This window comes from Peromyscus eremicus, chromosome 6, assembly GCF_949786415.1.
Source record: "Peromyscus eremicus chromosome 6, PerEre_H2_v1, whole genome shotgun sequence".
In the NCBI taxonomy this organism is placed as follows: Eukaryota; Metazoa; Chordata; class Mammalia; order Rodentia; family Cricetidae; genus Peromyscus; species Peromyscus eremicus.
In genome coordinates, this window is record NC_081421.1 from 103,199,905 (window position 1) to 103,219,471 (window position 19,567).

At 39.7% G+C, this 19,567-nt stretch overlaps 1 protein-coding gene across 1 annotated transcript in view; it reads left to right on the plus strand.

Moving 5' to 3' along the window:
- The first annotated feature begins 795 nt into the window (after positions 1–795).
- Dkk2 (dickkopf WNT signaling pathway inhibitor 2) overlaps positions 796–19,567 on the plus strand; it is a 99,106-nt gene continuing 80,334 nt past the window's right edge. Inside the window, exon 1 of the mRNA XM_059265017.1 lies at positions 796–1,692. Within this exon, the coding sequence (XP_059121000.1) occupies positions 1,471–1,692 (222 nt within the window). The 5' untranslated portion in view covers positions 796–1,470. The remainder of the gene's footprint in view (positions 1,693–19,567) is intronic.

Here is a 19,567-nt window from a genome sequence, read left to right on the forward strand (position 1 = left end):
AAAGGTGCCTCATCAGGCGGTGAGGTCGCACACCCAGGGATATTATCCCCTTCCTCCCACTCCGTGGATAGACAAATGTGTAATATGTGTGTGGGAACAGGCAGGGGATGAGGAAACCAAAAAGATGCCAGCACTTCAAACGGGAAAGAATGGTCCCTTATCCCTCTCTTTCCTCAGTTCTCTGGTCCCGGTTTCTACAGATTCCCTCCCCCCGCGCCCCCCCCCCCGCGCCCCCAGGATCCGATGTGCACCCACATGATACACCTACAGCGGTCAGCCTCACACAGCACATTAACCGAGAGGCAACAGGCTAAAGTCAAACTAGGCTGCACACAATCCACCAAGTTAACTTACAGATGTTCTCCAGGGCTTTTCCAGAGCTCCTAGTTAGAGGCTGGAGCTGGGTGGGAGAATTAAGAAACGGTGGTTGGTGGCAGTCATCACAAACGGGGGACAACTTTTCCTCTTCATTTTCTCCCATTTCCAAACTCCCAATCACTCCCAGAGCAGTGATCAGCCACGAAGAGCTCCCCACACGTGGCTCTGGAGGCGAACCCCAAGTCTTCAGTTGCAGGGTGAAGGAAGGGTGGGAGGGTAGGAAAGGTGGGGAGGAAGGGGGGGCAGTCCCAGAAAGAGCGCCTACTGGGGGGAGGGGAGGCGGGAGCGTGGTGGGGGGAGTGAGAGAAACGTTTTCACTCTTTGTCACTCTTGAATTGGGGGCGGAGGAAAAACCCACTGTGGAAGCTATAAAAAGAGAAGAGGGCGGGGGAGAGCAGAGAGAGAGTACTGGCCCTCTGTGCAGCGCATCACTGCATCGCTGGCAGTGTTCGGTGTGAACCAAGGGACAGCTCTTCACCGCACCAGTGGGAGTGTGCGTTCAGGGACCTCGGCTAGCCTCAGATCTCCGGAGTCCGGTCGGGGGCGGGTGACTCTTGATCACCAGTTATAAAGCGTGCTGACTTGGAAGAGAGGGAATTGAGTGGTGCAAAGGTTGAGAGCTAAAGCCCAGGAAAGGAAGGAACAGCAACCGAGGCCGAAGGGAAAGAAGCTGGGGAAAACCCAGCTTCGTGAGCCGCTAAGAAGAAGGATTCAACCGCGGAAAATCGGGCGAGAGCTCAGAGGTGTAGAACTCGGAGCGACGCCGGCCGTGCGATCTGCCGGGCTGGGTCTCCTAACACCTTGGGTCACGCCTCCTTGGCGAGAAGGCGCCTGCCCTTTGATTGCTTCCAGGGACTGCAGAACTTCCTGCCCGCCAGAGGAGCGGGTCTCTGTAGGGTCGCGTTTGCTCCCCGCTGGAAGCTCGAGACGGAGTTCTAAAAGTCCTGGGCTCCTGGTCCAAGAAGGGCTGGGGGAACGGTGTCTGTGAGGAGCCCACGCGCCCCACGTGAGGGGTTGAGTGTCGGCGTCCTCCTCTCTCCTGGCATTCACATCTCGGGGCTCCACCCCACCACGGGAACCCCTCACCCGGAGATGGCCGCGTTGATGCGGGGCAAGGATTCGTCCCGATGCCTACTCCTACTGGCCGCGGTGCTGATGGTGGAGAGCTCACAGCTAGGCAGCTCGCGGGCCAAACTCAACTCCATCAAGTCCTCTCTGGGAGGGGAGACTCCTGCTCAGGCTGCCAATCGATCTGCGGGCATGAACCAAGGACTGGCGTTCGGCGGCAGCAAGAAGGGCAAAAGCCTGGGGCAGGTAGGAAACCCCCTCAAACACACTTTCAGCCAGGAGAAGTAGGGACCAGAGCTTTTGCGCCTGCAGTTCGCCTTTACGCCCCCTGAAAGAATCAAAGCCTTACCCTAGCCAGGTGTGGCGCTTCTGGCTACTTGGGAGGGGGTTCATGAAGCTGGGTCTGCATGGGCACCCCGACCTGGGCGATTTGCTGGTCTCTGGGATATTTGTCTATAGCGGGAACGGGGGTAGATTTGCGTTGAGACATGGGTACTTTACAAGATCTAGTGCGTTTCTTTGGCAGGGTGGCCAGAATGGTCCTTCCATCTAAGAAGCGGGTGCAATGGATGTGAGCAGCAGCTGGCAAAGCAGCTGAGATGTGCCTGCTAGCCTTGATTCTAACGCTTTGGGTGTTCACTGGTTTAATCTTCACAGCTCTGGAAAATAGGGCCTGTTGCTTCCCCATCTTCAAATGAAATGTTTGTGTGCGCCCCAAACTCACAACTGGTGTTAAGTGTCAGCGCGGGATGAACAGTTCAGTGAGAAGATGAATCCCAGGCGCCCAAAACATTTCACACTGCCTAGAAGGGGACCTGCTTTCCTTCGCGTTCTCTCTCTCTGTCAAATTTTTTGCACTGGCAAGCAAGATCTCCAATATACTCGCATTTTTTTTTCACGCAAGTAGAACTGCGCATAAATCAACTGTGAGGCAGAAAATAACTAAGGGACAATGACAGCCTCTTAGGTGCCTGCAACACAGCAGCGATACCAAAACTGATTTTTAGAGAGGGAACTTGCCACAGGTGTCTCGGTGTCTGTCGCACAGGCAGATAAATTGACAGTCATTTGTGAAGGGTCGCACACACCCAGAGCTAAGCAAGCCTGCGCACTGGGCACCAAGTGTGGTCGGTGCGCTGTGGCCAGGAGAGGGGGCTCTGTGGGCACTGGGAACCACCACAGCTCCGCCAGTTTGCCAAGCAGCACAAGCACCTCGCACAAGTGTCAACCACAGGGGGAGTTCCAAGCTCAGCAGATGCGGGTTTTTCGGGTTCCTCAGAGTTGAGGCTGCACCCGCTTTCAGCGCGCTGTCTGCAGCTGTGGCAGCCCACAGCCCAGGAGGCAGGGAGAAGACTGGCAGCTAAGGCTGGACAGCCAGGGAACTCTCACTCTGGCCTGAACTTGGCCCCCTACTGCCCTCTCATGGTCTGCAATGCCTGGTGTGTGTGTGTGTGTGTGTGTGTGTGTGTGTGTGTGTGTGTGTGTGTGTGTTTGGTTTCAACTCCTCTCTCAAAGGACTGCAAAGTCTTCAAACTCAGGACTTTAGAAGAATTTACGGAGAGTAAAAAAAAAACAAACTATACATATATGTACATGAGTACATACATACACAATCTTTGCACATCCTATCTCTCTGACACACACATGTACACCAACATAGCCACTTCTCTTACTATTTCTTTTTCCATGGGATATACCCCAACATTTTTAACAGCAATTAACCTAACATTCTCTTTGGAAGTTCATCACCAACGGGGGCCATCATGAGCTGGGGTCCTTGCTGAGAGGACATTTACAGATAATCTACTGCAGAGTGCTCACTTCTAACTCCATCTTAGTTTGAGGGAGCTTTAGCTCTCCCAAGAACAGAAGGACATAGCTGCTCTCTCTTCTAATCAGTGCGTATCCGGAGAGTCTACAATGTACCTTTACTTCTGACATAACTTTGGGCCCCAATTCCTGATGGTCCTCTGTCAAATCACCTGTTGTGCCTTACAGACAGGACTAAAGAACGTATCTCTGAGTCTAATTTACCCTTTATATTTTGCTAACATTTTGCTATGGCTTATCTTTTCTGTTTCTGAAAGACCTTCTTAACTATGTTTTTTTAAAGAGTTTGCAACTACACTTCATCCCTCAAATTGAATATCTAATTATTTATTTTACAAATAAGTTGAATTCCTGATATGCCCTTCAGAGCTTTGCATAATAAAATATATTCCATTTTAGGTTCTTAACTATAACTAAGAGATTCTTAAAATGTGACAATAGCTTTGTGAAAAAGTCTAACCAGCTGGAATTAAGAGTAAGCAAAACAAAATGTCAGGGTATGTGGCAGGAGGAGAGTCGATATCCAGGAGGACTTATCGTATCTATTCTGTCTTCTCACTTGTGGTTTGGTCTAAAGCATGTATTCACATCAAAAGAGAAGTGATTCTTCTTTGAAGAAGAGAAGTGAATTATTTAACATTTATTATTCTATCTTCTTTATTCCATTGAATATGTAGTCTCCAAAAGTCTTAGTATTCATAATTTCACAAATAGGATATAAATTAGAAAATCAACCCAAGAGAAATGACGCTGCTTTTTTTTTTTTTAAGGTGGGGGCGAGGGGAAATCTATAGAACAGTGATGTCGGTGCCCAGAAAGTTTTGCTTGCCATGATAGCAAAGTTCAGTTGAGAAGACTGAAAACAAAGTGTCAGCTGCTGAAAACAGCTGTTTACATATTACCACCCAAGGCCTAAGAAGTTCAGTTCTGTCTATGGCCTTTAGTGGTGACTGGTGACATTGAAATATCTATCTTTAAGATACAGGGGGAGCTTTTCTAGGATAAAACCCCGCTCCAATCGGGAGATTAGAATCTGAGTCTTTGATCTTCTTTCTAGTAAACTGAAATTTAACAACTATCTATTTTAAAAGTTCAGAATAGGGAGCTAAAATGAGTTAAAATGTAAATTTTATTGACGTTGCAGAATGATTTTTTTTAAAAAGAAATATAATAATTTTCATTAATCCGCAAAAGTGAAAATGGGACCGAGGAAGCTCCAGGGTTTCCCAGAATCGGTTCAGCCCGATTTCATGGAAGAGAAGCGTTCTTAATTTATAGATTCTTTCTTGTCTGTAGGAATTGTGGGTGGGTTGTAAATTACTCCTAGAAAACACACCCTTGCATTTTCAGAAAGAAAGAGCACAGAGGGAAAACACACATTGCTGACCAGAGGTGTTGTAGGGCCCTAGTGTCGCTGATGGTGGGAACTGACACAGAAACACTTCAGCTTTCTTTCCAAGACACCATGATGGCTTATGGTGGGACCTGACAAGGAAAATTGAGGGTGGTACTATGTAGGTAATTGGTACAAATTAACTAGGACAGGTGATTTTCATGATTTATTCAGAATTTTTAACTTAACTTTCTCTTCTGGCACTGTGAATGGGTTTTAAAAAATAGTGCATGCCGTATACGTGTACAGGATAAATCAAGTTCCACAACTGATACGTATATCTCTGTATTTCAGTTCCTACGGGGAGTATTTCACATGTTTGAAACCAGAAGTAATTTTAAATACTATCTTCAAAATCATGGAAATAAATACGCTTTTATGCTATTGCCTGATAGCTCCTCTACCATTTTCCATATTGAACATTATGGGCCACCTCTGAAATGAACTTAAAAATATACCAACGCAATTAAACAATCATTTTATCCTTTACAGTTCACAGTGTTTTGTGTGTGAATGAAAAACCTTCTAGATTTGTGTTTCTAAGCATTTCTGTTACATCTTATTTGGTCTTCTTAGTAGATGTATTTAACTTGAATGCAAGCTATACAATTTCAAATATTTCTAACAGTGGTAGGTAGATTGATCAGTGACAAAGGGTTATATTTAAGAACTTGAAGACCATTGTTTTTACATATTTGTAAAAAAGAATCTTCAGCTAGTTCAATGTAATCCCGATTCTGTGACTTTTGAATAGAACTTGGATACTTGAAGGGCAGTTGCTTGGATGAAATTATGTTTTGAGTAAGGAATTATTGAAATTCACTGAACTTAGAACTTGGGAGACTTGGTTAGAGATCACTAATATTGGTAGATTTCATTTTCTTTAATAAAAATGCGGTATCTATTTGCACTTGTGAAGAATCATGAGAGCACCCACTAAAATAAACTACACCGTCGTCTTTTCTTTGTAGCGGCTCACCTCGCTTTCTGAAATTATCCAAGATTTATTTTAACCCTAGCCCACCTTCTCCCTGCTAAGAAATAAATAACCTGCTAATACTTGTTGGATATCACAATTCAAGTGTGTCATTTTGTAGTTAAGTTTTCAAAAATAATTTAAAATATTTTGAAAGAATCTACATTTATATTCCATCACTTTCATGGTAAGTCCTACACAGTTGGGAAGGTCACCATGACTAGCAGGAGAAGCATTTCAATGATAATCTAAGTATAAGCATCCATCATTTTATTTTTGTGCTAGACAAGAGTGAACAAGAGGACAAGGTGACTTAAATTCACTCCAGCTGTGACTCTTACTGAGTGTAGACTTTTTTATTATTCCGTCGGATACAGATTTCTGCCCTCTTCCCTCCTTTCCCGACTGTTTCAAATCTATGGTTAAAGTTAATGTCATAGAACAGTAACAGCATATTCCATCTCAGGAGAGTGTTTGTGTCCACTCTTTTTATGCATGCAATCGACTAAAATGTGCGTTAAAGTCATCTGTGGAGTTTTAGAAGAGATTTATAGTAATTATTAGATTTGGCATTTAAAGTCAGCCCTCTCATGGGTAGTTATTCCTTAATATAAAGATAATGTCAATGTGAATTACAATCTTATTTCTTCTGGTGACTCCCTGAAAACGTATTAAAGTTGATTTGCTTCATTATACCTCTAGTTGCTTGTATTCATCTATAAAAAGAGATAAACCCACCTCCTGTTATTTATCTGATAATTGGTAAGATTTATGTCACAAATTGTCTGCATGAGTCTCTTAGTAATTTTTATTATTTTTCATATATTTTAATCATATTCTTTCATTTTTTCCAGTTCCTCCCAGATTCTCTTCACTTCCCTATCCACCCAACTTAGTGTTCTTTTTCTCTCTTTTTCGACCCTCCCCTAAAATCAGAAAATCAAAACAGACTGAAATTAGTAACAATTAATGGATTTATTTTTGCATTCTTTGGCATTGCATTTTAAGGTTGCATAGAAAGATTTAATATAGAATGCATAATGAAATTTAGTATTAGTGTTTCAGGTAAGTTATCAATATTTTCTTCTTTTTTTATCGTCTGTGCATAGAAATTGGAACAGAGCATCTTATTTTCCCTTGTTGTTGGTTTTACTAAAACAAATCCAAATCATTCTTTCAAACAAAGAGGTCAGTTGATATAAAATTTGGGAAGCTTTTTTTCCCCTTTTTTAAAATAGGAACATCTGTCCACAGGATAAAATGTCACCATCCAAATATTTAAAATAATGGCTTTTCAATGAGTGTTTCATGATGACAACTTTGGGTCACTGCCTACTTTGGTTCTGATTCAATAATAAGAAGGCCGCAGACAACACCAATATCTAGTCAGAATCATTCTGGAGTGTTTATGCTGTGAATTATTTTCTGGTTAATGGTAAATTGAATCAGAGAGATCTTTAAGATTAGTGACTTCAATCTGATACTGAAATTATTGTACTGTTAATTAAGTAACTAGCTTAAACTATAATAGCATTGTTCCACAACCACTGAATCTATAAAGCAGATTATTTTTGTGAGATCTTAAAATTAGTTTTGATTTAGCTTTGGACTACAAATTAGAATTGCAGAAATCAAGTCAATAAGACTACATGGAAATAGTAAAATTTTAAGAGATTGCTAGCTAACTTGCTTATATAACAAAGTAACAGGACCAATGTGCATTACTTCTTTCAAACCTTTAGCAGCATCTAATTTAATTGATTTGTTAATATATTATAATTTGGTACACATAATAATTTAAATTCAAGTATCTCACAATTACCCATTAAATGGCCCTATCCTGTACAAAACAAAAATTTAAAAAATCAATGAGTGAATAAGTACATCACATGATGAGATGAATCAAAGCCTCACAATGAGGGAAAGAGATATCAACTTTCAATATTATGATTTATAATCTGGATAAGATAAAGCACATGTTCTTTCCCCTGGAGACAAGAAGAATTAGTTATTATCAAATGTATTAATTTCTTAAACAGCTTGCAAATACTTAGAGCACATATTAAATTTTACTAAGAGGTACTATTGATTGACCATTTTGTGTCAGACATGACTCCAAACCCCTAGTTGCATTAACTCTTTTGATCTTCTAGACAGCTCAAAGCTAACCTTAATATTCTTACTTTTCCAAATGATGAAGATACATGAAGAAAACATGGGGCTAGATGGAGAGATGGTTCAGCATTTAAGAGTGCTTGGTGCTCTTCAGAGACCAGACTTTAGTTTCTAAAACCCAAGTCAAGTGGCTCACATTTGCCTTATGAACACTTCCAGGGGATCTAATGCCCTCTTCTGGCCTCTTTAAGTACCTGCACACAGGTCACACACACACACACACACACACACACACACACACACACACACACACACACAAATAAAATGTAAACAATAGCTGGAGCTAGAGATTATGCAATTTGTATCGTTTATAAAGTGGTTAGTGCAGAAATCAAAATTCCTGGACCTAGAATGTCTGATTTTTGAGCTAGTATATTTAATCACCAGGCTCTGATATTAGTATGATAAGCTTATTCTTATTCTGTATTTAAGAAGAATATGTAGCCATTTTTTCTAGTGTCTCTTATATTGGGTAGTGATGTGGGTTTACCCACAGCTGTGTTAAAACACACAGTGAAAACAAGCCATCTGTGGCTGCCAACTGCTACTCACTCTAAGTAGTCCAAAGCTTGTGACTATAAAGGCAGACAACACAGCAGTATATTTTATCTCTGTCTCTACTTACCTCTCACAGATTTTATGAGTAAGGAAAATTCATGTGTGCCCAAACACTCATACACCCACAGCCACAGCCATACACAGCCACACACAGCCATACACAGCTACGCAGCCACACACACACACACACACACACACACAAATAAAATGTAAACAATAGCTGGAGCTAGAGATTATGCAATTTGTATCGTTTATAAAGTGGTTAGTGCAGAAATCAAAATTCCTGGACCTAGAATGTCTGATTTTTGAGCTAGTATATTTAATCACCAGGCTCTGATATTAGTATGATAAGCTTATTCTTATTCTGTATTTAAGAAGAATATGTAGCCATTTTTTCTAGTGTCTCTTATATTGGGTAGTGATGTGGGTTTACCCACAGCTGTGTTAAAACACACAGTGAAAACAAGCCATCTGTGGCTGCCAACTGCTACTCACTCTAAGTAGTCCAAAGCTTGTGACTATAAAGGCAGACAACACAGCAGTATATTTTATCTCTGTCTCTACTTACCTCTCACAGATTTTATGAGTAAGGAAAATTCATGTGTGCCCAAACACTCATACACCCACAGCCACAGCCATACACAGCCACACACAGCCATACACAGCTACGCAGCCACACACACACACACACACACACACACACACACACACACACATACATAACCACCCCTTTCCCACCTAGGTTACAGTAGTGCCATCAGCACTACTTGAGTAGATTTTATTTTCTCATGCCAATAGCACATGTCCCTCTACACATGTTTCAGAACATAAACACGTCCATGAGACCAGGACTCCTCCATGGTGTTTCTTCTAGGGCATCCCTTATTCTCATGGTATATGGAGGGAATGATCTATATTTAGACTTTTTATTGCTTTTGCTTTTTCCTTGGATTTCTTTCTCCTAGCCTCCTGCTAGAGTATCAGATTGCCCTATAGTTTCCTAACTGGTTTTGAGTGGCAGCTCACCACTGCCTAGCTGAATATTTTGGAAAGTGTCATTTAGTGTCTCTAGCTCTTTTTATATATGTACAATCAGCATGATGACAGCATCATGATAACAACAGGTAGCCAATAATAATACTAATTAATGTGAATGGGTAAGAATGAGAATCACACAGCCTAACATGTATAAAAACATCTTAGAATGCTGATGTCATTACTTCAGGCTGTACAGAAACAGGTACAATCAAGTATCCATGCACCAAAGAAGAGTCTGTTTAATCTTCCTTAGCAAGTACAGGAAAAGTGACTAAACTATGTGGTGTGCATGGAGGGAAGAATTAAACTCATACGAGGCTGAGAACCACAAAAAAGACCAACTAAGCAACTTAGATATTGTCACATTTTTCTCATTGAACACTGGCATTAAGTGTGACTACATCACTGTCATACAAGGGAAGCTAGCTCATTACTGGTTAACTGGCAAAATTATGGAATGAATATGAAAGCAAGAATAGCTCAGACTTCAAGGATACAATCATAATAAGTTGGGGTTTTAATACCCAAGGCAATATTAGTTACTTAACCACAGGAATCAAAATAATTGAGCATATTCGTAGAGTCTGCTCCAACAACATTAATCTGATGCTATTTAAAGCTAAGACAGTCTCTCAAGTGCAAGACTCTCAACTGCTTTTGAGTGTCTGGACCCACATATTGTGCTCAGAATTCAGAGCACTGACGTTTGTCTTTGCATATCTGCTGCCTCTATCAGAAGGATCCATAAACTGGAGGTGTCTTATTTCCACACCATCTCCTCTAGCTTTGACATTTCCACCTTGAATGATGTTTTCATAATTCATACAAATTAGAAGCATTTTTAATAATGTTGAGAAATAAATCCAACTCACAGAAGGGTGTAATAAATAAATTTCTTTTAACAGGGCTCTTACAAACAATAGTATCAGCTGATAGTGTTTCTATCTGGTCAAGGATGACATATAAGCCTTCATCCAAATGGGAGCGCAGAGGAAAATTTCAGTTTCAAACCACCTGAAACTGTGGTCGTCTGCAAACGATGGTGTTCTCTTGCACAGCCTTTAAGTGTGGCTTGATCTGCATTTGTGGTGGTCTAGTGAAACCTAAAGTCCTTGTCTCCCCAACAATTATCTTTGCATTCTAGGCTCTGCTGTTAATTCCTTATGCTTACGTTTTCCCTCTATCTCAATATTGTGCTGTTTCTGTTTTCTCTATTTCCTCTATTGATTGCCAGCTGTAGCCATCTACCTGTAAACATGGGCGCTTCTCACAGTCTCTTTCTGTTTGTTTCTCTCCTGCTTTCACTCAATGAAAGATAGGACCTTCCATTTTTAGAGTCATTTGCTACTTACGCAGATTTCTGCCTTCCCCTCAAGTTTGGAAACCACATCGGAAATGACAGCAACAACAAATGAACCCTCAGTAACGAAGTGCAAAGCTTTCGCTCCTAACATCAAATTGCCAGCACTTAGGCCACCAAGCACTCACCTTTGTGTAACTGTCTCTGTCCTGGTGATGAAAGAGCTAGGGGGTGCCTACCAGGATGGGTGCTTTGCTTTTGTCTTTTTAAAATCTCTCTTGTTTTGAAATCTTGGGACTTACATGATTTTTAACTTTGCTCTGTGGTGCATATGGCGTTTGTTTGATCAGAATGCACACATAGCGATGATGATTTATTCCTATAAAGTGTTCCATATTATAAAATGTCCAAAAATAGTTTGAATAACAGATTATTTTTCTGTATAGCTTGAATGAGATAGTAAAGAATGACTATTATTTTTCGCTCTATCCTATAAGATCAGTTGTTATTTTCAGTGTGAAGACTCTTAACTTTTTTTTCAAATGGACTGACTCTTAAAGAATGCTTGAATATTTGATAACCAAATAAAGTCACTGTTATGTGTTTAACCATTGTTAAGATGGATGTATTTATAGAAAAAATCAAAATAAATTTCATCATCTACAAATTTAAATGCTGCAAGATCTCATACAAGAGATTAAATGAATACCTGAGTCGCACATGGGCAATCATTTAGTTTTACTTCATCCTCTTATATTTGAGGGAGTGAGGTTGAGCTCAACGGTGCACAGATGGTACCCACGGCAAAAGAATTCTCACTAGATCTTGGCTCCTCTGACTCTAATACAAACCTTTCAAATAAGTAAAAGCCATGTTTTCAGTGAACTTTGTGCCATCTGAGCTCTGTGTAAGAATTAAATTCATTCTCTTGAGTTGATTAAAAAAACTGGTGGGAGACAAATTATGCATAGTTCTTTCAACGGTTGCAAACTTGTGTATATTCAAATGTGTTATCAAAGATTACAGTGTCGTGGTGACAACTGTATCTGTAGCTTTTCAACAAAATTAATGAAGGGAAATGGCTGAGATTGTGTTGTCCTCACTTCTTTCTCAGGCTTGACACTTCATAATGTGATTAGCAAGAAGCCTGGCTGATCCGCACTGCAGTGGCCAGCATCACAAAGGAAGCCAGGACGGATGCTACAGAGGATGCAAATTACTTGACTTTGGTCCAAGCCTCACCAGGATAGGGGCCAATGGCTTTAAAACTTCTTCCTGAGTCAGAAATGTATTTTACAGTGTGATCCAGTGTGACCTTCTACTGTCACAGTCCTCCAAAATGTTTCAAGTATAAATTCAATTATAATTGGCAATGAAGTACATTTAAAAATTTCATTTTTTCCTTTTTTTCTGTCCCATCTTATCATCAATTCCTTCTCTTCTTCTTCCTCTGCCTTCCTCATCCACCTCTTTTACAAATGCTGGTTATCACAGCTTGAATTAGTGATTAAAACCTATTGTTTGAATGTCACTGAGCCAATAAACTATTAGTTGTGTTCCTCAGCGACCTCAGGCACTATTCTTAGCAGCCAGCATCATTTTCTGAAGACATTCAGAATTCACCATGGTAGTATTAGAGAGAAAGTCTTGTGAAGAGAAGCATCCATCTCTTAAACTTCTTCCATTGTCTTATAACTCAGCCAGCCATGGGCCCAGATATGCTGGATCTCTTCACTTGCAGATATATTTAATGTCTTTCTCTCTCACTACCAGCAGATGTGAGCAATAGTTATGGGCCTTTGCTATTTCGACATTTCTGGCAGGTATCTGTAAACCCTGTATTAGCATCCTATTTCTATGTACAGGTCATCTGCACTATCCTACAGTTTTTCAGAATTTGCTATTGAAGATGGTTACAATTTCTACCTGGCACAGGAGGTGAATCAGAAAGAAGACACATGTATAGTAGTCAGAATTACCAATATGTGTTGGACCTTAAGAAAATCAGTTAACACCCAATGCTTTTTTATCATTGCATCTTCAGTAGTTTTCTGTTCTGTCTTTGTAAATCAGAAAGTGTTACCTCTTTGCAGTTAACATCATTAAAAGCTGCTTTAAAGAGAAACATATGACCTTCTCATCTTAAATTTATGAATGTTAATTCCAAGTTAGACAATCAGCCCAAGTAAATTATGATTCTGAAATCATGACTATAGTTTCCACACTGATGATTAACACTTTTTTTTTTCTGGAAAAAAAGGTATAGGTATAAGAAAATAAAAGTGGAAAGTATTTTCAGGTTTTAAATTATTTTTATTATGACCTATGGGTTTGGGTTTTCTTGAATTTTCTTTTAAAATCTCAGTGTCATGGTAATATATTCACAGTTCTGATAAAACACTTATTTGTTCATATGCTTGTTTCCTACAAGCAGCTTCCCTGCCTGCCACTACAATGCTCTGTCTGTGACTTTCAAGAAGAGCCTGCTTTTCTTCCTGTCATACCTAAGATGTGTTCCTTGAGTGCTATATTTTGGACCCATAACAGACCACAGGTTTAGAATGCATAAATTTCAGGGAAATGACTCCTTGTAAAGCTGAGCTTCATTAATGTGAAGCAACATCGACCAGGACAGAAGAAAAGTGGGTGGACTGGGAAGAGGTTCTTTTTCAAAGCTGTTGAAAATATATTACTCTGTTGAGTAATATCCTCCTCAATTCCATAGTAACTCATTATCCATGTTACATGAGCAGGCATCTCAGAGTCATAAATATAATGGAGACACACACACACACACAAATATTGGGGTTAAATTTATTTTCAGAAAATTGATATGATTCTTTAAAAAATTATTATTAGTTTAACAGACCTCACATTCAGAACAATTTCAGTGTCACAGGAAAATGGAGCAGTGAAGTAACGTGACAATAGACCTTTAGCCTCTGCCCTCTCCAAGTCGTTGCATTTCTCACTCTCCCCTGTCCCCTGCCAACTAGTGATAACTTTGTGCTGTCCAGAATCTTAGTCAGGTGGAATCATATAGCACGCTGCTCATTTCTTTTTAAACTTAGCAACATGCATTTAAGTTTCTTCCATGCCTTTTCACGGGGGTTTTGTAAAGTAAAATTGTTCTCCAAAATAAGTAAACAGTCTTAATTCAGGTTACTGGGAGCATAATTTATGACTTCTGGTTTCCTCGTTAAATGAGAACATGTAATGGCTTTTATAAACATGATCATTCTTCAATAAAATAAAGAAAATAAAATGATTACAATCTACTGAAAAACCATAAAATGAGACTCTACACTGGCAAAAATACAGGAAAGTAATCTAGGCTATTTGGTTATAAGTTTAGATTTTCAGGCACAGATCTATGTATTTATTTTCTTAGGAGTTATATATGTTTGGACAGCTGATAGATGACTTAAATCAAATATATTCAAAACTAAATATTATTTATTTATTCAAAACTTACTTTGCTTATTATACTCCTTACAAATTTTGTTATTGTCAATATCCAACTAATTATTCAATCTAGAAACATGCTAGGGATTCTCTTTTTTATCCTCCACCAAGGCAATCCTCCTTTAATTCTCCTATCTTATTGCTAGTCATTATTTGCTGCTTTATTGTCATCTAGTTGCTGTCTAGATTCACAGGACATCAGTATCATTCTCCATAAAGTATTATCAATGTTTTATACTTCTGCAAGATGTCTTCCACATTATCTCTGAATGAGTTTTCTAAAGTTAAAATCTGATTATCCTATTCTCCATCATCTGACCATTTCTAAAGCATAAAAGGTAACCTTAATGTTTCATATGGTTATATCACTTCCCCCATTTAGTCCCTCAAATTATATAGTACATGAGTGGCGGAACTGGAGTGTAAGTCAAGCAGTCTTGTGGCTGAGAATGCAGTTCACTGTTTGAGTGCTTGTCTTAAATGCACAGGGTTCTGGGATCAATCCACAGCACTGCAAAAATTAAACAAAATAAAGTCAAATAGTCCTCCTTGAGTCTGTATAGTTTATTATTATACTGTGCCACCTCATATACATCAGAGGCCAGAGAAACAAGTTAAAGATCTTTTCATTGATACACCTGAAAATTCAAATGTAATTAATTCTTTAGGTAAATCAATCAGCTCGTTAATTGCTTTCTTTGTAAGTGTCTTAGAGTCTTAGACACTGTGATTTCAGTTAACCAGCATTTATTAAGACACATATGTTATGCTGGGTCATTCATATATGTAGCAATGAAACCAATGTAGCGTTCTTGAGGAATCCATTGAAATACTGAGGTTGACAGAGGTTCCCAGTTTCACGTAGTATAGAAATGGCCCTGGAAAATTTAATGAGTTTTCATCAAGCTTTCTAGGGATGAATACTTAATCTGACTCTCTTAGTTATCTATCTCACTTCAATTATCTAAAACTAAGTCCATTATCCCTTCTGTTACACATGAATGACACAAATCTGGATATTAACCACTGTGAAAATAATCTTTACTTATTAATATAAAATGCAATGAAGCCATTTTAATCATTTTTGACAGACTATGCTGCAGATGCATCAATAGACAGTGAGAATGACCTGTAGGAACAGACTGTCACTATAAACAGCCATCAAAGATCTGATTGTCCCTGATACTACAGTGATAAATAAAGAAGTGAGCTCTGCCTTTTATTTCCCAAATATTTTATCAGGAGTTAAAGTTTAACTGTTTTCCTCTTTGTAAATGTTTTGCTGTTCCCCAAGAAAGTCTGATTCTAATTTGATAATTTACAAAATACCAAAGAAACTTTAGTGGGAGGAGGCAGCTTACAAGGAATTAGAAGTATGAGAAGAAATAACGAAGATGGAGTGTGAAATCTTCGGGGACCTCAGCGTGGGTTGATGGAGGCAATGGCAGCACCAAAGGACCCAAGATCTCACCACTGGGAAGTGCAGGAGCAGTATGTGGGCTGAAATACAGTACAGAAAGCAATTTAATAGATACATTTTAAACTTTGTCATAGATTTTTTTTTTTTGAGACAGGGTTTCTCTGTGTAGCTTTGCGTCTTTCCTGGAACTCACTTGGTAGTCCAGGCTGGCCTCGAACTCACAGAGATCCGCCTGGCTCTGCCTCCCAAGTGCTGGGATTAAAGGCGTGCGCCACCACCGCCCGGCTGTCATAGATTTTAAAAAGTATATTCACATATATTTTTCCAAATTAGCTACTATGAAATTTCTTTCTCATGACGTTAGAATGTAGACCTTTGTTCTGAAACTGACTTCAGAAGAAACTCACATGTTTATTTTTTCTGAGCCCTATAACCAATGTCATGCATATTGATTAGTATATCACATTCAAAATACCTGTCTCATAGTGGCTTTTTGTTATTTTCATAAACTCAATGCCCATACTCAATGATGTCTATTTCCAAAAACAATTCCAAAAAGTTCCCCAAGCCATTCTGAGTCAAGGCAGTATTGTGACTGTAATCCTCTCAATGCCAGTTTAACACGGAAAGCCTCATTCGGCTTTATAAAATCTGAAACTTAAAAAAGAAGATCTCAAGTATTATCCTGTAAACTGGTCTCCATTAAAAAACCTGGGAAGAATTTTTATAAGATGCTCTCCATTTCTGAGAGAATCACCATGTTCCAGTGTAGGCTAGAAGTATGTTCCCCACCCCAGGCCCACTCTCCCTGAAAGAGGCAGGAAGAGGTCACACCCAGTATAACTCCCCGGAGTCCAATCTGGTGACACAGGGTACTTCACGTGTAACTTGTTAGTTAAAACACATGCACCAAGAAAAGAAAACAATGTCTGTAAGAAGATTTTGGGTTAGTTTTTAAATGTAAACATATTATAATTTCAGAGGAAATCTGGAATTCTTAACTGTGTAAAAATGTCTTTGGAATTGCTTAACTAACACAATGCTTCCAAAATACTTTGGAAATCCTTGTAGACTTCCTTGCTTGTCTATTTGCTCCACAGGTATGTTCTCCAACGTGTTTAAAAAGGGAATAGCTTTAAACAAGAAAATCCTCTTGAAGTGACATTTCCAAGGGGGTCCTAGCCACAGCAGCTGCAGGGCATTGTAGCTGAATTTTAGGGTCTGTTGGTTGTTAAAAGCATGAGGGACTGATGTGCAGGTCTTAGGGTACAGGTCACCCACTAATTGATTACAAATTGCACTGGAGTGTGTACTGTGATTTTTCTTGTTAGAAAGTACAAGCTTTCAGTACAAAAGAGAAACTATATTTGATGGCCTAGAGCTTACAATATGAAGGACAAAAAAAATACAGCAGTGGTTCATTGAAGACATGAAAAAAGAATAGTGTGGCTCAACCACACCAATAATTCTATTTGAAAAAACATATTTCACTTCTGGGAAAGCCAAGAACTGGATGGAGAGGATGCTTTGATGGTGGGAGGAGGAAATTCTGGAAATTGAAGGAGCTGTTTAAAATATCTTAAGAAAGAGCATGGCCAAAGCAGTGAACAGATTATTGATTTCAAATCCATGCTATCAGGTTTAGCAAAATGCCAATAGTAATCATCACAGTGGGCTTGACTGCAGGGCTCCGGAGGAGTGATAGTCTGCAGCTAAGATACATGAAAGGGGTAGGAACAAAACCACGGACAGCTGCTTGTGACTCAAGCACACACAAATCAAATAGAATAAATGCAAACCATAGTAATTGTTTATCCATGCATAAAGCAGCCTGGCACTAAATGTGGTCTCACTAGAAAAATCCTTTGTATTTTTAGCAACACCCTCCCAGCTAGTGTCAGTATCATCAGATATCTGAGAAGAAGAAGTAGATGTCTGTCGTCTAGAAGCTGTACGCAACTAACATTGGTTGAACACCTATATTTTCCCAGGGTTTTTCTTTAAATCTGGCTTAATCTCTCTCTACCCTACCAGCTTCTGGGTGTCCTGTAAAGCACTCACTGAAAATCTGAAGAAGGAGGGAACAAAGGCCTCTGATTCTCTGGAGGTTCAGCCTTACGGTCAGAATTACTTTTTTCCATTTAGATACAAGATGCTTTTGCTTTGTTAGGTTAAATGGAGGGGCAACTTTGTTCCTCATTTTTGTAAAAGTGGAAAAGGTTGTTTTCACCATACTGGAGCTTTGGTTTGATTTATAAATTTAAATAACTTTAATAGAATTTTGCCTGTAAACTTTGAAAATTATTAATGTTCCTGTCTTCTATCCCTGGAAGACAATTATAAAAAGGATGCATGTTCTAAATCTCCATAAAAATTAGAACAAACAAAACAAAATATCCCCAAAGGCTAAGCGAAAGAAAAAAAACATAATATTTTAAATACAAAATAATTACTCATACCTACTGAAAGATGGGTTATTAAATAGGTATATGCTGACGGTTTGTAGGTGATTAACCCTTAAATTCAAACAAGTATATTGTTCTAGGTGTTAGTGATATGTGTGGTGGGGTAGGGCAGTAAGTTCTGACGATTCTATGGAGTCTGGATTGTCCTCCATGTTCTTTTTTTTTCTAACAGGAAGTGAAGGTGTGGGCCAAGAGTCTTGTTATGTGTCTGATGAGCTAGAGAAGAGAGCTATTCCCTTACTGGTCTGATTGTTGCAAACCCAGGCACAGGAACACAGAGCATGTTTGGAATTTGCACATGCTTAACACCTGGAATTTTCCAAGAGTACAGTCATACTTCATCCGTCACCAGAGGGAAAAGCCAAATGCCGATCTGAAGGAGGACTTCTGAGGCAATGCTTCTGGAGCTCACAATATACCCTCCTTGTCATCTCTCAGACATAAGCCTTTAATCCCCTCTTCCTAAAATTGTTTATTTTAAAATGTGAGAAAGTTTGAGGATGTCACAGCCGAGCTGTGAGCTTTCTCTTTAAAGACTCTCATCCTTCAAACCCATCTTCAGCAAGAAACTGGCATTTCATGTGCCGAGCAGATGGTGTCAGGCAGCGCTGGACGGCCCTCGGGTGCAGCTGGGTGGATCTGGCACACAGGTGTCCTGATTTGGACCTTCTTGCAATTCTGACACCACACTCCCCTCCATGGGGAAGTATGGCTTGACAATGATGCTATTTTCCCAGTACAACAGCTTTACCTCCCTAACTAAATCAGCTTGGACCAACCTAGGTGATAATGTAGCTCTGGCTTAGATGGAGCATGGACAGAGGATGTGGATGGTTTGGTCTAAGTCTCAGGACCAAGTGTTTGGTATTAATTTCTTTGTTTATATTCTGTATTGTCCACTGTGACTTATTCCTTCACCTCTTAGAATTTGGGGTGCTTCTCACCAGGGCGGGGCTGTCCCACTGAGAGAAACAATACTGCAGTACTCAAAAAAGCAAGCAAGCAAACAAACAGCTAAAAATTGCACTGGAATGGGTGGCTTTTGTAATCATGGGTGATGATTGAGCAATCCCATGCCCAGCATAGAAAGTCTTCAAGGGTTTCAAATAAGTCTCATTTTTCAACGAGGAAAACAGGACAGGTTTATTACACATTTCACAGCATTTGACAAACGCTACTGTGAAAGTAAAAGGTTCATAAATAGAATAACAAAGAGACCTACTGTCTGCTCCTTCTGCATAATCTTTTACATAATCATTTCAGTCTCACCAAAACTATTTCCCAGTGCAGAGCCCAGATGTTTTTAAACTGTGGCTTTTTTTTTTTGAAAGCAATATTTAAGAACTTTCCCGTTCCTTTCTATCTTTGTAAGAGCTGTTAATAGTGCGTATAGCCAAGTGGGAAAAAAGTAATTTGGAGATGCAAAAGGGGAGTGGTGTGGACCACAACTCAGACATGCAGATTTTGCTTATGTCCTGCTTCTGTTTCTCTCTCTTTCACA